This window comes from Elgaria multicarinata, chromosome 6 (genome assembly GCF_023053635.1).
Source record: "Elgaria multicarinata webbii isolate HBS135686 ecotype San Diego chromosome 6, rElgMul1.1.pri, whole genome shotgun sequence".
NCBI classification, from domain to species: Eukaryota; Metazoa; Chordata; class Lepidosauria; order Squamata; family Anguidae; genus Elgaria; species Elgaria multicarinata.
In genome coordinates, this window is record NC_086176.1 from 97,680,127 (window position 1) to 97,701,373 (window position 21,247).

Below are 21,247 nucleotides of genomic sequence, written 5' to 3' on the forward strand. Positions count from 1 at the left end.
GACATCTTGATCCTCCAGTTCCACTCCTGTTTTTTAAGACCACTTTCCTGGAGGGCTTTAAAGCAGGAGAAATGCACTTTTTCAATCTAAATGTGCATAGGATTGTGCCCTAAATTTCTGTATAAAATATGTAAACATTGGAGTAGTAATGGTTCATAGTTTTCCCCTTCTGAAACACATTTTGATCTTGCTTTCTTTTGAAAATCATGGCTTTAAAAATTGGGACTTGTCCCACAACAGATTTTTTATATATTTAAAGTGATTAGGCAAAAGATGTTTGACAACAGTGGCTTTTACTTCGACCATTCCCTCCATCCCAAACAGGATTACTTGGATCTTTGTTGATTGGTGAAAAATCAAGAAGACGTTCTCATAGGAAATTAAGGTTTTCCAAGGGAACCAAGGAAAGTTCTTCTGGAACACCATATTTTGGGGTCTCATTAACCATCACAGAAGCTACATCAGCTTATGCCATCCAGGAAGCCATTAAGTCATCCCATAAAAGGGTAAGAATATGATATCTGCTTTCCCACTAGAGCGATTTCATATTGCCAAGTCTTACTTTTCTACAATTAGCTGAAAGCAGAATTAAAATGGACATTCTACACAAGCGCTTAATTTAGCACAATATTATATCAGCAGTGCCCATCCCAATGGCCAAGATCTTTCCCAGATGTCTACTCGTGAGTACATTCCACTTAGCAATGTCCCTTTTCTAATGTTAAAGTTTACTCTTTCTCTTTCAGCCCATTTTATTGCTTTCCAGCTCAGCACAACTGCGGGATTGGTGCTGATTCATCCCTTATCCAAGGAGTAACTACAGTAGATATGATGTTATTTCTACCCTTGTGTGGACCAGCTCTTCTGCCGGTCTGTCCTCACTCTGAGCTATTCTGTGGGCATTCCCGGGTGGAAGGCGACCTCCTATTGGTCACCAGAAGCCAGGGGAGAGGCGAGCCTAATGGCCGCCAGAAACCCCACACTGCCTCCCCTTGTTAGAACAACTTGCCCCCACCACACAGTGTGGGTTTTGGTAGCGGAGCAATGCTAACCTGGCGCCATGAAGACAGCCCCCAAGAGAATGCTTAAATAATGGGCAATATAAAAATGCTGGAAAATAAATAAATAAATAAATAAATAAATAGCTTACATTCAGAAGGCTAAATTTATCTTTCTTAAACCGCAGCGTCGGCTTGTTCCAGGCCATCAGTCTCCAGTGCCATCAAGATCTCCCCATTTAAATTGCAGTATCGAACTGGGGAGATCCTCCACTTGAGTTGCCCAGATGGTCACATTGTTACTGGCCAAAAGAGCTTCACCAGTGGGGATGATCTCTCCTGGATGCCTTCCGTTTTGGGATTGCTTACTTGCAAGAAACGTATGCACCTACGAATACCAGTTTGTGCCCTTGTGGCATTATGCTTGCTGTGTAGTTTCTATTTACTGTGCTTTTCTTTCGTTTTCTTTCATGCCATCCTATGCTAAAGGTTCAGTGGGGATGACACATAGACCCTGTTTAGATGACACACTAAGCCATGGTGGTTAAGCATTTGAGCTAAACATTACAGCTTAGCATGTCATGTGAACCATTCCTAACCATAGTGGCTATATAACCACGGTTTTAATACAGTCACTAACCATTTGCTGGAAAAGGGTTAGCGGCGTAACCATGGCTTAGTGTGTTGTCTGAACAGGCCCATAGTCTAAAGCAGAGGTGGGGCACCTCTTTCAGCCCAAGCACCAGATTCCGTTTTGGGGAATAGGATCTCACTCCAGCAGTGAACAAAAGGGATGGAGCCAAGTAAAACCCAAATACCAGCATATATTAGCATAAAGCTTTTACTGCCAGTAGCTAAGCTTTTGGGGAGACATTTCAAGCTTTTAGAATGGAGAGGGAAATGCACAAAACCTGGGAGACCACCAAACCATTGTTGGCTGGGGAAAAGGGGGTGGGGCCAGCATAAGGGAGCAGGGCCTTCTGGGGAACCCAAGGGGGGTAGATTGGAGCCCCGGGGCCTATGGTTTTGCACCCCTTTTCTAAAGCATGCATGCCCAAATTGTCAGCCAATCAGTAGAATGCATCCCACCAGCAAGTCCTGAGCCCACCAGTAGCTCAATAAACCTGCCTTGTTTACCTGCGTGGCATTGCAAACAAGGGAGTGTCAAGCAGGAGAGCCTGATGGCTCTGGTTTTGGTGGGCTGTGAATCCATTCTGGGTTTCAGTTGGAACTTTAAAGCTCTATCCATGCTGCTGAAGCCTATACCCAAACTAGATTCAGCACCTTGGACAGCTCCTTTCGAATTCTGACTGGTTCTGACTGAAACCTGGAGTGGATTTACAGTCCCACCAAAATCAGAGCCAAAGTCCTCCACTCGTGTCAAGCATCAGTCATGCAATGACATGCAGTTGACAGGTTGCACCTTCAGCTACAAGTTGCGAAAGTCTCTTCAAAATGAGGACAGAACATGAAAAACATCATCTACGAAAATAATTGCTTCATTTCTGAGTGTGGCGATCCTTGCAGACAGATCAAAATTCTACTCTCCTTCCAGACAAGAGAGGAGGATGAAACCTGGCACATCTGCTTGTCAACTCGCCTTGAAGGCTGCGCCTGTGAACTGCCATGGTCTTCTTACTAAAAATAAAATGTATTTCAGGTGTGCAAACTCATTCCAGAGGCAACTGCAGGCTTGGAGAGAAAGAGCTGGAGTCTTGGTGTGTCTGTCTGCCTCCTGAGGAGGACTGTGCATAAGTAAGGAGAGGGAAGGGTGAGAATGGGGTTTCAATTTGTTTTTGATACGAATTTACTAAAATACCTGAGGGAGCACCTCTCCCTATATCGGTTTGCCCTAAACCTTTTTTGTTTCAACTTGTTTTTATTGTGAATATCAACAAACAGTAAACAAAATACATCATGGAAAGGGGGGACCCCATACATTGTGTATATAGAATTATCATCATTTCCATTGTATGTACCATACCACCACCACCACCACCCAAAAAGGGAGAGTTATACAAAGATTTCAAAAAAAGCAGGCCAGATTACCATATATTTATCCACTTGCAAGTTGCATCTATATAACACTTGTTCAAAAGTTGATAATGTTATTAGGTCCTCAATCCATTGTGTTATGGGAGGTGTGGATTTGTCCTTCCAATAGTATAAGTCTTTTGGCTGTCAGGAGGGCTCTGAAGATCCATCAGCATTGACCTTGTGTTAACTTCCAAGAAGCCAGTAGGTAATTTAGGAGATGCACATTATTTCATATTATAGTTTCAGTAGAAAGTTCATCCTTATTATAATCTCCTCCCAAATGGGGGCAGCTTGCCCTAGTCCTGAGAACTGTCAGAGGAGCCCTTCTCCCATGCCCCACCAATGCAAGATATACACTGGTAGGACATGGGAGAGGGCTTTCTCTGTTGTGGCACCCCGACTGTGGAATTCCCTCCCTCTGGAGGCCTGACTGGCACCAGCCCTGGCTTCATTTTGGCACCAGGTTAAGACATGGCTTTTGATGGATAAATCCACCAGCCTGCACACTGTCATGTTTTAATTAGATTTTACTGTTTTAAAATTTCATATTGGTTTTAACATATTAATGGTTTAATTTGTTTTAGAATTGTATATTTATTCTATTTTATATGTGTGGTTTTATCTGTACGCCACCCTGAGATCCTTGTGATATAGGGCAGGATATAAATGTTTTAATAAATAACATAAATAAATAAAATTCACAGATTTCTTCATATTTTGGATGGAAAGAGCTTGAGCAGCGGGTTGCTGTGTGCAAGTCTTTTCTTCTCCTTCCTGAGGCCTGGGAGGGAAAAGGAGGCCCTTGTGCATGCTCATTGCCTACTCATGGACAAGCAAGCCAGAGTTAGGAGGGCCGAGCTGTCAAAAGCTCAGCGGGCTTCACCCCTCCCCTGGATAGATTCCTCTGTCATCCCTAAAGAGAAGCAATGGGCTAGGATGTGCAGGACTGATGGATCCTAGAGAGAGGGGGGCGTGCAAATCTACATAAGTGCTTATAACTTTGTTTATTACCATTGGAAATGTTATATTTACTAGCGTGTTAAAATGTCATAGGGCACACTCAGGGAATACAGTGTAACTTACCTTTCTCTTTCCATTAGTAATCCATTAAACCAGGACACACTGTACAGCAGGATCGGCACTCCTGCTTTAAATCACTTTATAACAGTTTTGACAACTGTTGGGGCCCAGGACACACTCCATATACCATTTTAAAAACTGTTATAAAGCGCTTTAAAGCAGTAGTGTAGCTAGGAGTTTCTGTTCGTCACTCGTTTCAGTGATCTGCCCACTTCCTGTTCTCCTGCCTTCTCCCCCCCCGCCCCCCCCCCCCCCATTTTCTACAATCTCTGCTACAGGGTGGGTGAATGAACACGAGGAGAAATGCAGGAACAACTGTTGTTTTCGGCGCTGAAATCAACTGGCCATGCCTCCCAGGTCAATGACTGGCTAAACAATGAGGTTTGAAATTTAAGAGAGATGTAGTGATAATGAAGAAAGGGGGCACATACGAAATCATGCAACGCTGTTACAATGTGAAAAACGAAAATATATATCGCTAGAAAGAAGAAAACGACGAAGATACAATGTTAAAAGACAAGCATCATGTGTCCCAAACAGTTATTGTAACCCTTCCTTAACATTTTTTTCCCATAAGTGTAGATCCAGCCAGAGGGGGGGGGGTATGGGTGATGGAGAGACCGCGAAAGTGAGCACAAGAAAATAGCTATAGGGAAAAGAGGTGGGGAATCATAGAATCATAGAATAGCAGAGTTGGAAGGGGCCTACAAGGCCATCGAGTCCAACCCCCTGCTCAATGCAGGAATCCACCCTAAAGCATCCCCGACAGATGGTTGTCCAGCTGCCTCTTGAAGGCCTCTAGTGTGGAAGAGCCCACAACCTCCCTAGGTAACTGATTCCATTGTCGCACTATGCCCAGGGACAGGTGGGGGTTGGCTGGGTCCTCTCAAACCTGGACATGGGCCTGTTGATTAAAATATTTATATCCTTATGTTTGAGGCCAGCAAGTTGTTATAAGGAGCTAATAACAAAGGACTACTAAAAAAAGACAAAAAGATGAATAAACATAATATAAAATATTAAAAAGAAACTTAATAGTCAAATTGAATCAATTAAACAGCAGCAAACCAGCAAAGAAATTTAGCAGAAGAATTTTAAGGGGGGGAAATTGCCAGGAGGAAAACGTTCTCAAATTCAGAAAGGAGCTCCAAAGAGTTCCAACACATTTCTATGCCTGTCTACTTTGACGTAAGCCCCAGTAAGTTCAATGTGTCTTGTTCCCAGGTAAGCGCATATAGGATGGCAGCTTTAATAACTCTCTAGTGACAGAAGATTGGTCAAGCTGTTGGCTCCTCTTTATAGGGTCATTATGTTGATGTTAGAGATAAAATCCGGTAAGCAGTGCTGGCATTATTGCACATTATGCACTCACAGATGGCTGAATAATACTGGAAGTTAATGGAATGCCAAGTATAAAAAAGCCACGGAATGTGAGATGCCCAGGTGATGAGTCCAATGATAAAAATGCCAGCTGGACAATGGCAAGAAGTCGTGGGACTGCATTCTCTCCGAGTTCTAACTTATATCTATTGACAATCGCAACACAGAAGATATCTGTGTTCTGGATGCAGCATCTAAGCAAGCCCTTCCAAAATCTAGCTGTCAATACATGGCTGAAAGGTGCAGGAGTGAGGATCGCCTCCATTTCCTCCATTCTGGACCATGCTAAATTACCACTACTTGAGCTGGGCCATTGAAAGGGCGAAGCTTTCAACGAACAGCACAAGGAAGGAGCCTTGTGGATCCGATATATGTCACGACTGGGAAACATGTCCAGGTATGTCTCTTGCACATTGCAGTTCTGAACTGGAAAGTCCAAAAACAGAATTATGTATTTAGAAAAATACCTGGTTTCAGGTCATGATTAAGTTATTAAGTTATGAATCAGTATTATATCATTTTAATTACAAATTCGCTTTAATATACATAATTCCTAAATGCCTCCACACCGTATGAAAAGCACTCACAATTATTCACAAAGAAAATAAATGAAAGTTGAATAGTATCCTTAAAGTAATTATTCCAATATACTATAAACAGATTCTATTTTCCCATAAATCCCTATTACTACCCTTTTTATTTCGGAAATAATATGTAACCTTAGGCGTAGCAGCAATATGCCATATCTTTAAATACCATTCTAAAATAGGGGATGGATTACCGTTTTTCTCAATTAGCTACACAAACCTTAGCTGCTCTAATATTAAAATAATAATAATAATAATAATAATAATAATAATAATAAATGTCGATGAAAATGTGTAACAAATTCAAGTAGTCAAAGGGTTGTGAGCTGATGTCCACTTGTGCAACAGCACATCTCCCGCCCTGATCTACTGGGAGGGTCTCCTGAAACCTATGTGTGAGACCCATATTTAGTTAGTTTTAATGAAAAAAGCGAGAGTGTAAGAGAAGGCTTTTGGGTGATTCACTCTCTATAAAAATGGAACTCAATGTCAGTGTTTGTTTTGCAACTTGTTGTTCACTGTGTAACAGGGTGAAAGCAATTGTGGGTTTTCTGGTAAAAGGCCTTGGCTGAAAACACAGGAATACGTTTTTTGCCAGGAAAAGACAATTCATCTGGTTACATTCTTCACCTCTCTCATTCTTCGTATGATTTTCTCTGTTTAGCTTGAAGTACAATCAAAGCCAGTTTTAGATGCTTTCACGCCATCTCTCTCTCTCTCTCTCTCTCTCTCTCTCTCTCTCTCTCTCTCTCTCTCTCAATTTCACCATAGACTTGGGTAGACTGTGACCAGGGGACAGGTGGGCTTTGCTCAGTCTGCTATCCAGGTATTAACTGCGAATGGGCAGCTTCAAACTCCTGCTGTCCTTTCTTATGGTTCTACATCTATAAAAGAGGACACATGGGATCCCCAATCCTAGGCCGATCCATGCAAGCCTCTTTTGCTCACATCCACCAACTTCTGTAAATGTGTCCAAATTTACAGGTTAGAAGGAGCATTCAAGGAGAAACTTCTTCCTCCTTGATTAATGCCTCAGAGAGTTAAGCTCATTGTTTGCGCTTGCATAACAGGCAGGCATCTAGTTATGCAGCACAGCCTGGAGCTTTTCTATCCACCCTGAATGTTCTGTCTAGGGAGATCCTGCAATGCTTCGCCGTAACATTAGTTCTGCACCAAAGCGGAAGGTAAGTACCTTGGATTTATCTTTTGGCCCATTTCTCTGGCATAGAGAATTTCCCCAGCGGCCGAATTGATCAACAAACCTTCTAAAGTGAAGGAAAATTGGCAAATGCATTAATCAAAGTGAAGCCAAGATTTGAGTTATTGAAGGGGACGGACGGACCTGAGAGCCAAACAACTCTGACTCATATTATCGTCTCTTGACAGAAAATCCCACGGTACTTTACACAGGCAGAAGGGCAGCAGCAGGCTCTGAAGCCAGGATACATTTTGCTGATGCAGAGACCTCTCCTGTTGCTGCTTCCACGCATGGCTCTTGCTCCTAGAGATGCATGCTCACATTTTTCTTGGGAGTGCCTAGGCACCTTCCCCAGGTGCCTCCCATATGCTCTCTAGACTGTACTTTGTAACTGCAAGCTCCTCTTTTCAAATGTGACTATTCCTTTAGGCCCTCCCCAAATGGCCCTAACTTACGCTACCTATTTGTGACCGTGGGGATGTCTAAATACTCAGAAAACGCAGGGTGGATTCACAGTAGCACGGTGTCAATTATACGACGCAGCTGCGGTTATGCACCCACCCATGGGACTTTCTGCCGAAGCTGCGGAGAAAAAAGTCAGGGACTTAACCAACTTTTTTCTCTGCAGGCAAGAACGCATAAGACGATGTCAGGACAGCCCCTTACCTCCCTCCGGAGTCAAAGCGGAGGCTTGGCCAGGCGGAGCCTGGTAGAAGGCGACCTGCGATTGGTCGCCTTCCACCAGGAAGAGGCCAGGGGCAGCTCTGGTCCCCAGATGGCTACTCAGAAACCCCGCACTCCCCTCTCAGTGTCAGGATTATCCTATGCCACCCCAAGGGTTTCTCAGGGACACAGTGCCGACACCTTCCAGTTGTGTACCAGGACCAGCCAGAGGCAGACAAAACAGAGAAAATGCATCACCAAAGGAGGATACCAATTTGCATATATACCATTTAATAGCGTGTCAGTAGTATCCTCTATTTTTTGGATATAGATGCAAATTTAGAAATAATAACTGAAGACTTGTATAGAGCACTCTCTGCATGGGGGCGGGCGGAGCTTCCTCACTGAAAGGACTGCATGCCAGCAGTGGGTAGGGCACAACCTTCCCAAACACAGAACCCCCGCCATACACACACTCAATCCCTACTCCAAGATACTCCCAGCCTATGGCAATTCAGCTTCAAAAAAGCTTTCCATTGGAACCACATGGGCTGCAAAGCCCCAATTGGTGCACCGGGGGATTTTCAGGGCAGGGGTGCAGCATGCAGAAAGGGTTAACCCTTCCCTCCCCAGCTGCCACCTTCCCCAAATTGCCCCCTCTGAATTGCAATTATGCTTGGTGGGGGAAGCCTCCCAGGGGTTTCGATGGAACGCTGTTTTCCCCAAAGCCTAACAGGTGTGGAAACAGCTGGTTGGGGAGTCCCCGCAGGCCGCTGGTTCCTCACCCCTACTTTGCATATCACACTATCAATACCAGGTTTTGTGTTTGAAAGGCATGCTGAAATGATTGTGAAGTAGATGGGGAATATTAATCTAAAGAAGACTAACTTTTGAACAAGAATTGCACTGCTGCATTTTTTTAAAAAAACACAAAAACATTTCTTGATAGGCGATACTTATTCATCTCTGAGTGTTTTAAGATTGCTGAAAAAGTCTAGCATGGCACAGTTCTTCTGCTTCCTTTAATAAGTCAATGGGAAATAAATGCAGCTTACTGCAGGCCTACGCAGCTGACGACCCACCAAGCCGCTCACTAACATGTATGGGGGCCTACTAGTTCCAGGCAGGCAGCAAATGCAGGAGGGTTTCTGAGCCCCTAGTGAGCAGTCATATATGGCTGATGGGTTCTTTGGCTTGGTGGGTCAACAAATGGTGCAGGCCTCACTTATTGTATTAATATTCCCTTCCTGTCCTGCCACTACCCATTAGTTTTATACAGAGACCATCTTTCCAACTAATTTGCATGCCACCGGCAGCTATTGGTCCCACATTAGAGGCAATTCTTTGGTATGCGCACATTCCAGCCCCAGTAACTCCAGGAATTTCAACAGCAGGGATTGAAACACAGTCTTAAGTCTCTCCCTGAAATCAAAAGGACTGAACTTGGGATAAATCGTGCCTTAAGAGAAAAGGTTTAGAAGCAGCCACAGGTTTGGAATAGGCCTGTTTTCTCCTTTGCGGTTGATCAGAAGTCTAAAGATGCACAGTGTGGTCATGAGCTTTTAAAGTTCTACATTCTGATGTGAAGAGTGAGTTCCAACCCAGGTAGCATGCCAAGACCTGTGGCTAAGTCCCTGATGAGAAGAGAAGAGCCCTGCTGGATCGGACCAAAGGCTCACCTAGTCCAGGGCCGGATCTACACTACTGCTTTAAAGCGCTTTATAACAGCGCTTTGAAGCAATAGTGTAGATCCAGCCCAGCATTTTGTTCTCGCAGTGGCCAACCAGATGCGCCAATTGGAAGACCCCCAGCAGGACATGGGCGTAACAACACCCACCTGCTTGTGTTCCCCAGCAAGGGGTATTCTGCACATGAGGACAGCGTCCTTATCTGACAGCCAGCCAGATTCTATGAGTTAAAGGGCTTCTGTAGTTGGGGCAGCCGAGGGAGCCACAGTTAACCTAATCATAGGTTAGCGATGGGTTGTTTAGCCCACATGTTTTGGCAGATCACAATGCAGCTTGGCGCCAGTTAAAGAAGCTCCCTCTTCTGTACAAGGAGTCCGGCCACTCTTTGCATGTGGTGACCCTACTGTGCCTATATGCCACATTCTGTCACAATCTTATCCGAGTTGCCTTCAACTTTTACAGACCCTCCTTTAGCTTCAGCCTGTGACATAGGCCTCGCTTATGGGTCTTCCAATAATCTGCACCACCCTGATTTTTAAACCATACATGTCCATCCTTCTTTCTATTTTTCTCATCCCTCCACCTCTCTCTCTCTCTCTCTCTTTTTCCCCATTGTCCTTTCCTGCTCTCTACTTCTCTCTCTGTTTTTCTCAGTCTCTCTTTCTTTCTTCTCTTAAAAGAACAACCCTTTTTTTAAAAAAACAGGCAACTAAATAGTGATGCTATCACCGGTATGATATGCCTTAGGTTATTGGTCCCAACCCAAGATTTTAAGACAGGTGATATATGGCACATTCGTGATTGGCCACTCACAGACGTTTGCAGGTCCTTTAGATGATGCTGTCAACCTCCTGCATGGCTCCCGCACCTTCCTGGGGTTATCCCACTCTTAAAAAAAACCTTGGATATCCCAATTTTTCTGAAAAGTTGTGGGTTTTTCTAATGTATGCTGCGGAAGTTGTGCAACATACTAGAGGGCGCTGTCCATTCAAGGCTATGCAAGGAGGGGAAGTTTTCAATTACAAACCACGTGGTCGGGCAATTCAAACCATATGGTCACCCTATTCACCTGTGTACTGGAGCCCGTCTCAATGCGCAAAGGAGTAGCCCCAGTAAGGCTGTGCAATTTCCCCCTAATGTAGAGACACTCCATATGTTTTCACGTCATCAAGAAACGGTACTAAATATAAGCCAGGGAAATAGGAGGAGGCTTTTCATTCCCATTGGGTGGGATCAGCAGGTGCAAAGAGCAGTTTAACAGCATGTCCGTAGTGTTCGCAAATGCACCCCTTTACTTTCTCCCATATAAACAAAAAAATCCCATTCACTCCACCGGGAAAACATAAAAGCACCACACTTGCGATCACACTTGTAATATGGACGCAATCTATCCTACGTCTCACATTGGGTGGCCTTCCCGTCTTTGACAGGAATCTGGAGAGGAGGGAATGTACCTCCCCAGATACCCATCCAAGGGGTATACACGCCTTTTCTCTCCATATCATATACACAGTGACGGTCCTTGAAATATACAAGCCCTCTCTTCCCCATCACATCTAGAGTGATGTTCATCTCAGTTTGTTCATTTTGATCCTTCCCCTGTCCCCTTTATTGCACTTTGTTTATAACACACTGTAAAACTTGTCCTGCTACTGATGCATCTTGGTTATTGGGGACTTTGTACAACACAAGGCCTTATGCCAACAACGTTGATGCTCTGTCCCTGGCACTTGAGGATGCCGGCCTCGCATTCCGCCATAGTCTGCTGGGCACCGCTGCCATCCACGTCAACACAGATGCTTATTCCTGCACTGCTGCTGCACTGTCCGGCTTCTCTGCATACACATTGGTTGGTTTGACCTAAAGAACAGCCACAAATTAGTAAATTAATCCAGTGAAAGAGAAAAATCAGACATGGGGGCTGTCTGGACGTCTTCTTTGCCCTGGGATGGCTCCAAAACTGTGCGGCGTCAGTTAGATGACGCAGCCACAGATTTGAAGTCACCCTGGGGCAAAGAGCCAAAAATGTGGGGCTAAAATGTCGGGGACTTGCCCCAACTTTTCCAGTCAGAGCAAGGGCAGCCCTGCTCTTCCGCTGGTCTGTCTTCACTCAGGAGCCACTCTGGGGGTGTTCCCAGTGGACGGAGACCCCTAATTGGGCAGGGGGCGGGATGGAGAGCGGAACAGACGCCAGAATGCCCCATGCTGCCTTGCTGTGGGGAGAAGAGTTTATTTTCTTCCCTCAACCTGCCACTGCCATCACTTCCTCCTCCTAAAACAAATTCTTTTCTTCCCCCTCCCTGAGCTGCTGCCACCGCCTCATCCTCCTATAAAATACTTTCTTCCCCCCACAAACTGCCACCACTTCCTAAAATATTTTCTCACACTGAGCTGCTGCTGACGCCTCCTCCTCCTCTTCACCCTAGTCCCAAGGAGGGAGGGAAGAGGGGGCGGATGACAGCCATAGATCCTGCGCTTGCTCCTTGGCGTGGGGATTATCTGGTGCAACCCCACAGGATTGAAAGGGAGGTTGGGGAAAATGTGGCACCAATTTGGTGCCACCCCCAAGAATTAACTGAGCAACCTGAACGAACAAGCAATGCAGAAAGAACAAAAAGAAAAAAGAAAAGAAAAAGGCTGAAGCGCGGGGGGGATGTGACCCCCCAACAAGCTCTTGGGGGGTCGTCACATTCCAGTAGTGGGTGGGGCCAAAGGGAAAAGGTGTGGGGCCAAAAATACCAGCATATTTTAGCTTAACGCTCTTACCACAGGTAACTATGCCTTAGAAGGGGCATTTCGACCTTATAGAATTGGAGGGGGGGTCGGGGAAGCTGCCCAAATCCAGGGAACCATCAAACCATTGGTGGTTGGGGAAAAGGTGGAAGGCCATGGCCATCCATTGTACTGTTAGCACCAGGGGTGCTGAACTTTAGGGCCATGGGCCAAATTCGGCCCACCCAGGGTCCCAACTGGCCCACGGCCCTAAAGTTCAGCACCCCTGGTGCTAACAGTACAATGCGGTGAGCTAGGAAGCTTCTAACTCTTAAACAGTTCCCCAGTGGAACAAGCTGACTAGGGAGAATGTGAAGCCTTTTTTCCCTAGCGGTTCTCCTCAAACTGCAGAAGCACAAATGTAGAAGGGACCCAAGCAGGTGTGGCCCACCAGAGGTTCATACTATGGTGCAGGGCGTCACTGTCCAATGGCAAGCCAAGGCAGGAAGGACAGTTCAAGCCATTCAGGCATTAACAATTTGCAGAGATGCAGAGGCATGTCATAGTCTACGCCAGTGCAAAGGTCTTCCATCCATGTAGTAGTGTTGGTCTGCAGTGCAAATGATAATGCCCTCGTGGGCCATGCTTAGGTCCAACAGCAAGCACTCCAGTCCCCTGGCATGGGACGGGAAAACTCAGCTATATAAGCCAGACTAAATTGTTTCAATTTGGTGGGGTGATAAATTATGAAGTGTGGGCTCTCATCATGACAGTCTCCCAAGGAGAGTCCCAAAAATGCAGGCAGTTGTGGTATGCGTGCATATGTATGTATATTTTATCTCAAGGCGAAACATTTTCTCCCAAGGGGGAAAACCAATAACCCAGTTCTAGCTCCACCAGGAGAAGGTCTTCTGTAAAGCTGGTGTGTCAGTTGCCCATTCAAAACAAAGCCACCCCAAAAACTTTGAATTATAACAGAGATAGCTCACAATGATATATTGTTGCAGGGAAACCCCATTTTCCACCAGCTACTGTGAGATCACTGCTAAGGTCAAAAGGGAACAGGGAAACCTGAGGGAGGCGGGACAGGATGCCTTGTCCCTCCTCATCAAAATGTCCCAGCACTTCACCCCTGTGGACCCTGTCTCCATGACACTACCAGCAGAGAACAAGGACATTTGTTCTATTTGCGTATAGAGGATATTAAAAATCAACCGAAGGGATTTTTTTAAAAAAGAAAAGCTATTCCACCAACTACAAGGAAGGAGGAAGAAGACACCAGCACTGGATTAATTAATAAGGCCCTAATGACTTCAACAATCATGGGCAAAAATCTCGCCAATACAAATCCAGCAATCATGGTGAGAAAGAAAGAGGGTTTTTTTCCTACTTTAAACTGCCCTCCTTCCCTCAATCTTTGACTAATCTTTTTGAAATTTTCAGGGTATGTAAAACCAACATTTCTTTCTGGCACATTTCTTTCTGGAATTTCAGGAAGATTGGTGAAACATTTTCAATTTTATGAATGTTAGAATGACCCCCCATTACCCCTTTATAATGGTAGAATGCTTTTTTCTTCTTTTTTTACTGTACGGCCTTAACTAAAGAGGCACTCCTGGGCCTCTTTAAATATGATGCAAAGAAGGGAGCTGAAACCTATGGACCCTGGTTGAACAAGGAAATTAGTTTCTGTATTCCTAAAGAACAACCAATTAGTCATTTCAAAGTGGATAAAGAGTGAGATGTCCTTGGTTATGGATAACAGGTACAGCCTTGAGAACAATGCCTGTCTATATCCCTCCTAGTTTCCAGATGTGTTCTAAAGAGGGGAAGTTTACAACAGCTGGGATTGTTTAGCTTGGAAAAAAGGAGGCGAAGGGGAGACATGATAGAGGTGTACACAATTATGCATGGCATGAAGAATGTGGATAGGGAGACATTTTTCTCCCTCTCCCATGAAACTAGAACCCGGGGTCATCCCATGAAGCTGCTTGGTGGAAGATTCAGGACAGATAAAAGGAAGGACTTCTTCACACAGAGCATTAAACTATGGAATTCACTACCACAAGATGTAGTGATGGCCACCAATTTGGATGGCTTTAAAAGGGGGTGGATAAATTCCTGGAGAAGGCTATTGATGGCTACTAGCCCTGATGGTCATATGCTACTTCCAGTATCCGAGGCAGTAAGCCTGTGTGCACCAGTTGCTGGGGAACATGGGTGGAAGGGTGCTGTTGCACCATGTCCTGCTTTGTTGGTCCCTGGCCACTGTGTGAATAGATTGCTGGACGAGATAGACCCTTGGTCTGATCCAGCATGGCACTTCTTACATTCTTATGTTCTTAAGAATCGCCGGTAGAATTCAGCGGAGTCCGGTGGCTCCGACATCAGTGGAGCAGTGAATCCACTCTGGATTTCAATCAGAACCAGTCAGAACTCTAAAAGAGCTATCCACCCATCTTAAAGTGCTGACCAACTCTCTGAAACCTGGAGAGGTAGAGCTGTGGTTGGCAGGTCCCTTGAAGAAGATCATTATTACCCTTCTGCCATGCAGAAGAGCCTCAAAAGAGCACTGGGCACATTCTAGGGTGCATGTTGACTTTGCTTGAAGCAATGGCAAAGCTAAAGAGGCCTGGCCCGCCTCCCATTGAAACTGAGAATGTACCCTAGGACCCCCTCGCTATTGGTATTCCTCAACAAATTGTTGTTAAAAGGGCTCCCAAGAATATTAAGTCTGAAAGGCAGTCCCTCCAGTCGCTTCCCTCTAATCTCTGGTAATGATTCATAATTCACCATCTTCATGGTTCTGAAGAGCACATCGAGGAATATGGGAAATATAGTCCCATAAATTTGGGGCATTTTTGCCCAAGGCCAATCCTGTATTAAGCACAGGAGGCCACATGTGTAGATTCTTCCTGCTAGTTCTATTTCCATTAAAACTCATGCACAGATGGGGTCTGGTAGAGGTTGTAGCACCCCACAATCCCCCGGCAGGATGTAAGGAAACCTCTTACCATCACAGGTCTCCCAGATCTGGCACGAGCCACAAGACCTCTCAGCGGCAGCACGCGTCCTGCAGTTTTCCTGTCCGACCAAAGCATATTGCCTTCCCATGCACTCGAGGGCATGCAGCTTACAAACTGTTAGCCATGTGCTTTTCTGGGTTCTTTGGTCCGTAGCACAGATGTCCAGGGAAGAGCTGGAAAGGAAAGCAAGAAATCACACTGTTACATGCACCATAGAACCAGATTAAAATCCCAGGAGGCCATAACCCTGTTCCCCTCCTCCTATTTTACAGATCAAGCAGAACCAAGGCTCTCTTTTCATTGAGTTAAGTCCCATCTCTGCTAGCACCAAACGACATCTCTTTCAAGCCAGGTAAAATGAAGAGACAGAGTAAAGTGGTCAGAGCCAGGGCCTGGGGAGGCTGAGAGAACGGGTTTTTTAATAATAATAATAATAATAATAATAATAATAATAATAATAATAATGAATGAAGCTCAAAGCTCTCTTATCTGTCACACCCTCATGCCCTCAGAAATGTACATTTTCAAATGTATGTTTCAACCTCTTGCAACTCACCCACATTCGTAGGGCATCTTACACACACATCTCGTCCCCTGGACCTTCTCCCATGGCTGGCATGAGATCGTTGTGGGTTCAGTAGCCACACGGGGAGCTGAGGTGAAAGAAGAAGAAAACACACGCTCCAGAAGAGGGCAGAAAGGCAAAGAGTGGATCACCTACACTGCTTCCAGAATATTCTCATTGGCTTCAGTGAGACACATTCTCCGTGCCGTTTTGAGAGAGGTCCACCAAGGATCAACTTGTGTTTAATCTGCAGCGTTGGTGTTGACATAGTGCAGAGGTGGAGAACCTGAGGTCCGAGGGCCAAATCTAGCTTGGGGTGTGTGTGTGTGCCAATCACAAGTGGCCACGCCCCTTTTCCCCAGCCCTTCCCTCCCAACCACCAATCGATCGGTTATGTAGTGGGTTTTTCCAGTCCCCCCCCCCATTCTAAAAGGTTGAAATGCTTAGTGACTGGCAGTAAGAGCTTTAAGCTACAATATTTTGGTCTTGGGTGGGAGGGTTGGCCCTGTTATGCTTTGCATTTGGCCGTGCCCACCACTGGAACGGGGTTCCCAAGAGCTTCCGCATCATTAAATTCTACTCTTGTGTTGAAAGAGGTTCTGCGCACGTGCATAACAAAGGCCCAACTACATGAGCTCCTGACTTTTTCAGTTTATCTTCATTTAATAACAGACTTTTGGGGGGGGGATTTTTATTGGCACCACAGTGCAGAAGGAGGGTTAACCGTTTCCTCCCCTACGGTAATAACTATGAACAGTGTTATCGTTTCTACCCACCCTAGCTGCAATTCACTTTCCCCCCCTTTTCAAAGCCTCTGTTTCTTTTTCCTAGGAGGTGGATTATTTTAATTGCAATGACAGTGGGGGAGGGAAGGCTTTAAAAAAGTGCTCCCTTTTGGAATGGGAAATCTGCCCTTTGTCATGAACTCACTGGGTGGCATAAGAGAAGCTAATTTCTCTCAGTTGCAATTCCCATATCTACAATATTTGGTGTGGCCGGGGGCAGGGGGGGTGTAATGATACTGCCTTAGCTTACATTGTCATGGTAAAGATTACAAGTAGATAATTTAGGCAAAGTGCTGTGAATATCTGAAAGTGTTATGCAAAGATGATGATGATGATGATGATGGTGGTGGTGATGATTAAAATGGGAGGTGCTGGACCTCAGAGCCCTGCTCTCAGCTCTGAAAGGTCTCCCTGTGAATCCCTAAAGCAGCCTTCCCCAACTTGGTACCCTTCAGCTATGTTGGACTTCAACTCCCATCGTTCCATCATGTATTATTAAGTAATAATATAAATACATCCCCTCTGCAGTCTTCTTGACAGTTTTCTCTCTAGTTTACACAGAGGAATCTATTGATTCCTTTCGTTCTACCATGCCTCAAAAAGGCCAGTTATGTTTACTTTAGAACCTCTCACAATCAAGCTCATCCATTTTTAATATATGTGCTTTAAGCATACACATACACATACACATACACACACACACACACACACACACACACACACACACACACACACATCCATACAGAGAGAGAGAGAGAGAGAGAACACTTTTGCACATCTTTTTTGATGCACTTTGGGGCTGTTGTTGTTGTCTTAAAAAAGCATTCACTGTTTATTGCCTTAGTCATTTGACATTTTCCTACTCTGCGGGCTCCATCACACCTACTTTTTTTTCCTGGTTTGCCTCCACGATTTCCACCTCTGGTTCATTAGTACGTCAAACTAATGGTCCCTTACACGTGTGTTTGTGGTACCGCCACTGTACCGGTGAAATCTTCTTTCACTTGTTTGCTCTCCCACTCCACCCCACCCCTTCTCCTTCCCACTCCAGTTCATTGATTCTTGTCGTTGATGGACATTGTGATGGACAGGTGCCTTCTCCATATTGCTCTGACTTTGTTGTCTAGCATTTTACCGATTTAATGTTTCATCGTCGGATAATGAGAGTAGTGTTGGAGCAGCAAAAATCCGTTCAACTGAGTCAGCACAAGCCCATTCTCTTTCGTCTGCAAGACCTCCCTTCAAAGCACCCCCCAACAAAGCACATAGCACGAGGATGGCAATACATTGGGACAGAAGGGAGCTTTAATCCCGCATGGAGGAAATAAACCGGACTTTCCCCACTCTAGGAAAACACAGAAATGGAGAGGAAGAGGCGGGCATGACATCATGTGAGTACCGCGCTGCAAAATGGCAATCCAGGCATGACGAGTGCGATAAAACGCTGGTGTGACAGAGCCCACAGTGTGTAGAAAAAACAATCACTATGTTGTTGTTTCTTGTTTTGTTTTCATTTTGGCATGGGTGTGTGGGTGTCCTCCCTGTGTATGTGTCTTTTCTCTGAGCGCCACCAGTTTGCCTTCTGTTTTGTTTTGCTTTGTGGGGATGAAGATATGATTTAGCTTCTGGGGCTCAGAGACCCCCACCTTCACCCTGTGTCGCATTTCATGGCCAATTTACTTTTCTTTTAGCCTCACCAATTTGCTTTTGGGGAAATGGGCATTTTCGGACAGGCCATGCCCACCATGGCAGCCATTTTGTGAGAGCACCCACAACTCTCTCTCAAAAGTTCATATGCGCTCCCCTGCACCAGGGTTGGAGACACCGATCTAATGGCGGTAATGGGGCAAACGCCAAAACGGTGCCATGGGGTGGAGACTAGGGGTGTGATCCGCTCCGATTAGGAGCATAGAAGCAGTAGCGGATTGGCCTGCTCCGCCTTACCCAGAGGCGGAGTAGGAGCGGACCGCGGACCCCTAGAAGCAAGGCGAAGAGAAGCGCCCATTTTTCGGAGCGCCTAGTTCAGGCGGAGTGCTCCGGTCGCCATCTTGAAAACATTTCACCATAGGATTGCATTGCGGCAAATAATCGCGGATAACTACGTTCTTTTTGAAGCTATCGTTCTGGAAATTCTTGTGCTCAGAGAGTCGTGGATGGGGGTCATTTTGAGACCACTCTCACCTCTCTGTGTCGTGCGGGTCGCGTGCTATATTTGTTTGAAAATCGGGTCAACCGCGCGGCTCAAACGGCGTTTTCGGCTTTTCGCCCATAGGATTGCATTGAGGGAAAGAATCGGGCATAACTGGGTTGGTTTTTAAGCTATCGTTCCAAAAATTATTGTGCACAGAGAGTCGTGGATGGGGGTCATTTTGAGACTACTCTCAACTTTCTGTGTCGTGCGGGTCGCGCACTAGAAGTTTTTAAAAAATCGGCGGGAAAAATACCTTTTTCAAAGGGCTGAGGGGCAGAGTCAGCTCCCGGTCATGATGATCCCAAAGTTAGAGGAGGACATAGGCAAAACGGGTAACTTGGGATTCTGGGAAACTTCTCTTTCTTCATCTGAACGGGCTTTTCCCAGTGTTTTTTAAAACAGTAGCCCCACCAAATGCACAAACACAACCTGAAATCATATACTAAGCCAAGAATAAGAGATAGAAACACAGCACTGCTACCCACCCTAACTTTGGGGAACAACTGAAAAGATGTGGTGCAAGGGGATGAGCTCCCCTAGGGCATCTCATCGTGGACGTGCCCCCACTCTCTCCTGCACTGGAAGGCCATTAGAGCCTTCCAAAGAGAGTAAAACGGTGGAGCAATGCCTATCATGAGTCGAAGTGAGCGTTCATTTCTTAGTGGTGGAGCGATGCCTGTTATGAGTTGAAGTGAGCGTTTGCTTCTTAGAGCTCTCGTGGTGAAGCAATGGCTGTCTTGAGTTGAACTGGCAGCTACTTCCCCCTTCCCCAGGCACATCCCCCTATTGCTGGTAAAAGACAGATATAGCCTTTTTAAAAAAATTCTTCTTGCTGTTTATTGAGCAACACTGCTGCTTTTAATTCCACCCCTCCTTTGTTTATTTATTGATTTATTCCATTTTATATGCATTACTGGCTTATCCTTGGCTCACTTCCTTATGCCCCCAGAAATGCCAGCTGCATGCCTGCCTGCCTTCCCTCCCTCCTCCCCTGCCCACCTCGCAGGGATGTTGTGTGTGTGTGGCTTTGACTCAGGGGAGAAGTCCTTCCTGCGCTCACTTGGAGTTTTGGAAGTTCCAAATTTTGCAGGTTTAAGCCCCGCCAAAAAACAGGGGATGATGGGACTGCCTTGAGTCTCGACGTGCGTATGTATCCCTGGATAAGCTGTCATGGTGGTGAGTTTGAGGTTTTTTTTTAACGTGCAAAATTGACGGAGCTATGGAAAGGGGTGTTGAATTTTCATAAATTCCCCAAAAATCAGGGGATGATGGGACTGCCTTGAGTCTGGGCGTGCGTATGTATCCCTGGATAAGCTTTCATGGTGGCGTGTTTGAGGTTTCTAACGTGCAAATTGACGGAGCTATGGAAAGGGGTGTGAAAATGGGGTGCCCGATTTTCAAAAATTCCCCCAAAATCAGGGGATGATGGGATTGCTTTGAAACTTGGCGTGCGTGTGTATACCCCCATGAGGTGTCATGGTGCCAAACGTGAGGTTTCTAACTTGAACAGAAAAAAAGTTGTATAATTTTTTAGCTTTCAATGCAAGCCTATGGGGGGGAAAAACGGAGCTCCGGATCCGGATCCGGAGCTCCGAGCGGAACGGAAGTGGGCGGGGCGGGGGCGGGGCGGAGCAGCCCAATCCGGAAAATGGCGGATCTGCAAGTGAAGCGGAGCGGGGGGTCCGTGCACACCCAGACACCAAACTGTAGGTATCTGCCCCCTCTCCCCATGCACTCTTGAACTGAATCCCGAACCTTCTAGAATCTACTGCCCAACCTTAAATGGATGCCTAATTTTCCAAGCCCTTGATGTCACATTCTTGGGAGCCTTTTGCCACCATCATTCTCACACACTGTGTAACTTACCAATATAAGGAAGAGTACTGTTCCTTATCAATTCAGGAAGAGTGTTTTTGACATACCTCTTCTCCTGCACTGGATGTCATTAATATTAGGAGACCATCTTAGACTAGGTTCACACAAAAGGAGAGCTGCTCCTTCCAGCTGCATGTCATCTGGGCACGACAGGCGTACTTTCTCTCCAATCTGATATGAGGGTTTCGCAGGGTCTCCAATCAATCCTCCTTCCAACGCAGGTAAGACGCAAACTGTATCTAAAAAATAGGAAGCAAAGATAAATGCTTTCTATTCCTATATAAGTGGCTCTTTTCTTCCTTCTCTAGATGGTTTACATTTCTTAAGTCAGTAGTCCTCAACCTTTTCAGACCCAGGATCCCTTCTTAACTTCAACCAGAAACAATGCTTAATATACTACTACGTATGTTTATCTTTCTCTTCTCCTCTGTTTTTCTCCTTCTCCCCCACTTTCTATCTTTC

General features: G+C 45.5%; 1 protein-coding gene and 1 long non-coding RNA gene across 2 annotated transcripts in view; one reads left to right on the top strand and one right to left on the bottom strand.

Moving 5' to 3' along the window:
• Positions 1-329: 329 nt before the first annotated feature.
• LOC134399986 (uncharacterized) lies at positions 330-5,883 on the top strand. The gene is made up of 4 exons (XR_010025558.1): positions 330-506; positions 2,659-2,753; positions 4,394-4,660; positions 5,715-5,883. It is a non-coding gene; the product is annotated as an uncharacterized LOC134399986 (long non-coding RNA).
• Positions 5,884-10,861: 4,978 nt separating this feature from the next.
• C7 (complement C7) overlaps positions 10,862-21,247 on the bottom strand; it is a 33,102-nt gene continuing 22,716 nt past the window's right edge. The window contains exons 15-18 of the mRNA XM_063128118.1: positions 20,833-21,024; positions 15,926-16,022; positions 15,358-15,542; positions 10,862-11,491 (exon numbers count right to left, since the gene is read on the bottom strand). Of these exons, the coding sequence (XP_062984188.1) occupies positions 11,298-11,491; positions 15,358-15,542; positions 15,926-16,022; positions 20,833-21,024 (668 nt within the window). The 3' untranslated portion in view covers positions 10,862-11,297. The remainder of the gene's footprint in view (positions 11,492-15,357; positions 15,543-15,925; positions 16,023-20,832; positions 21,025-21,247) is intronic.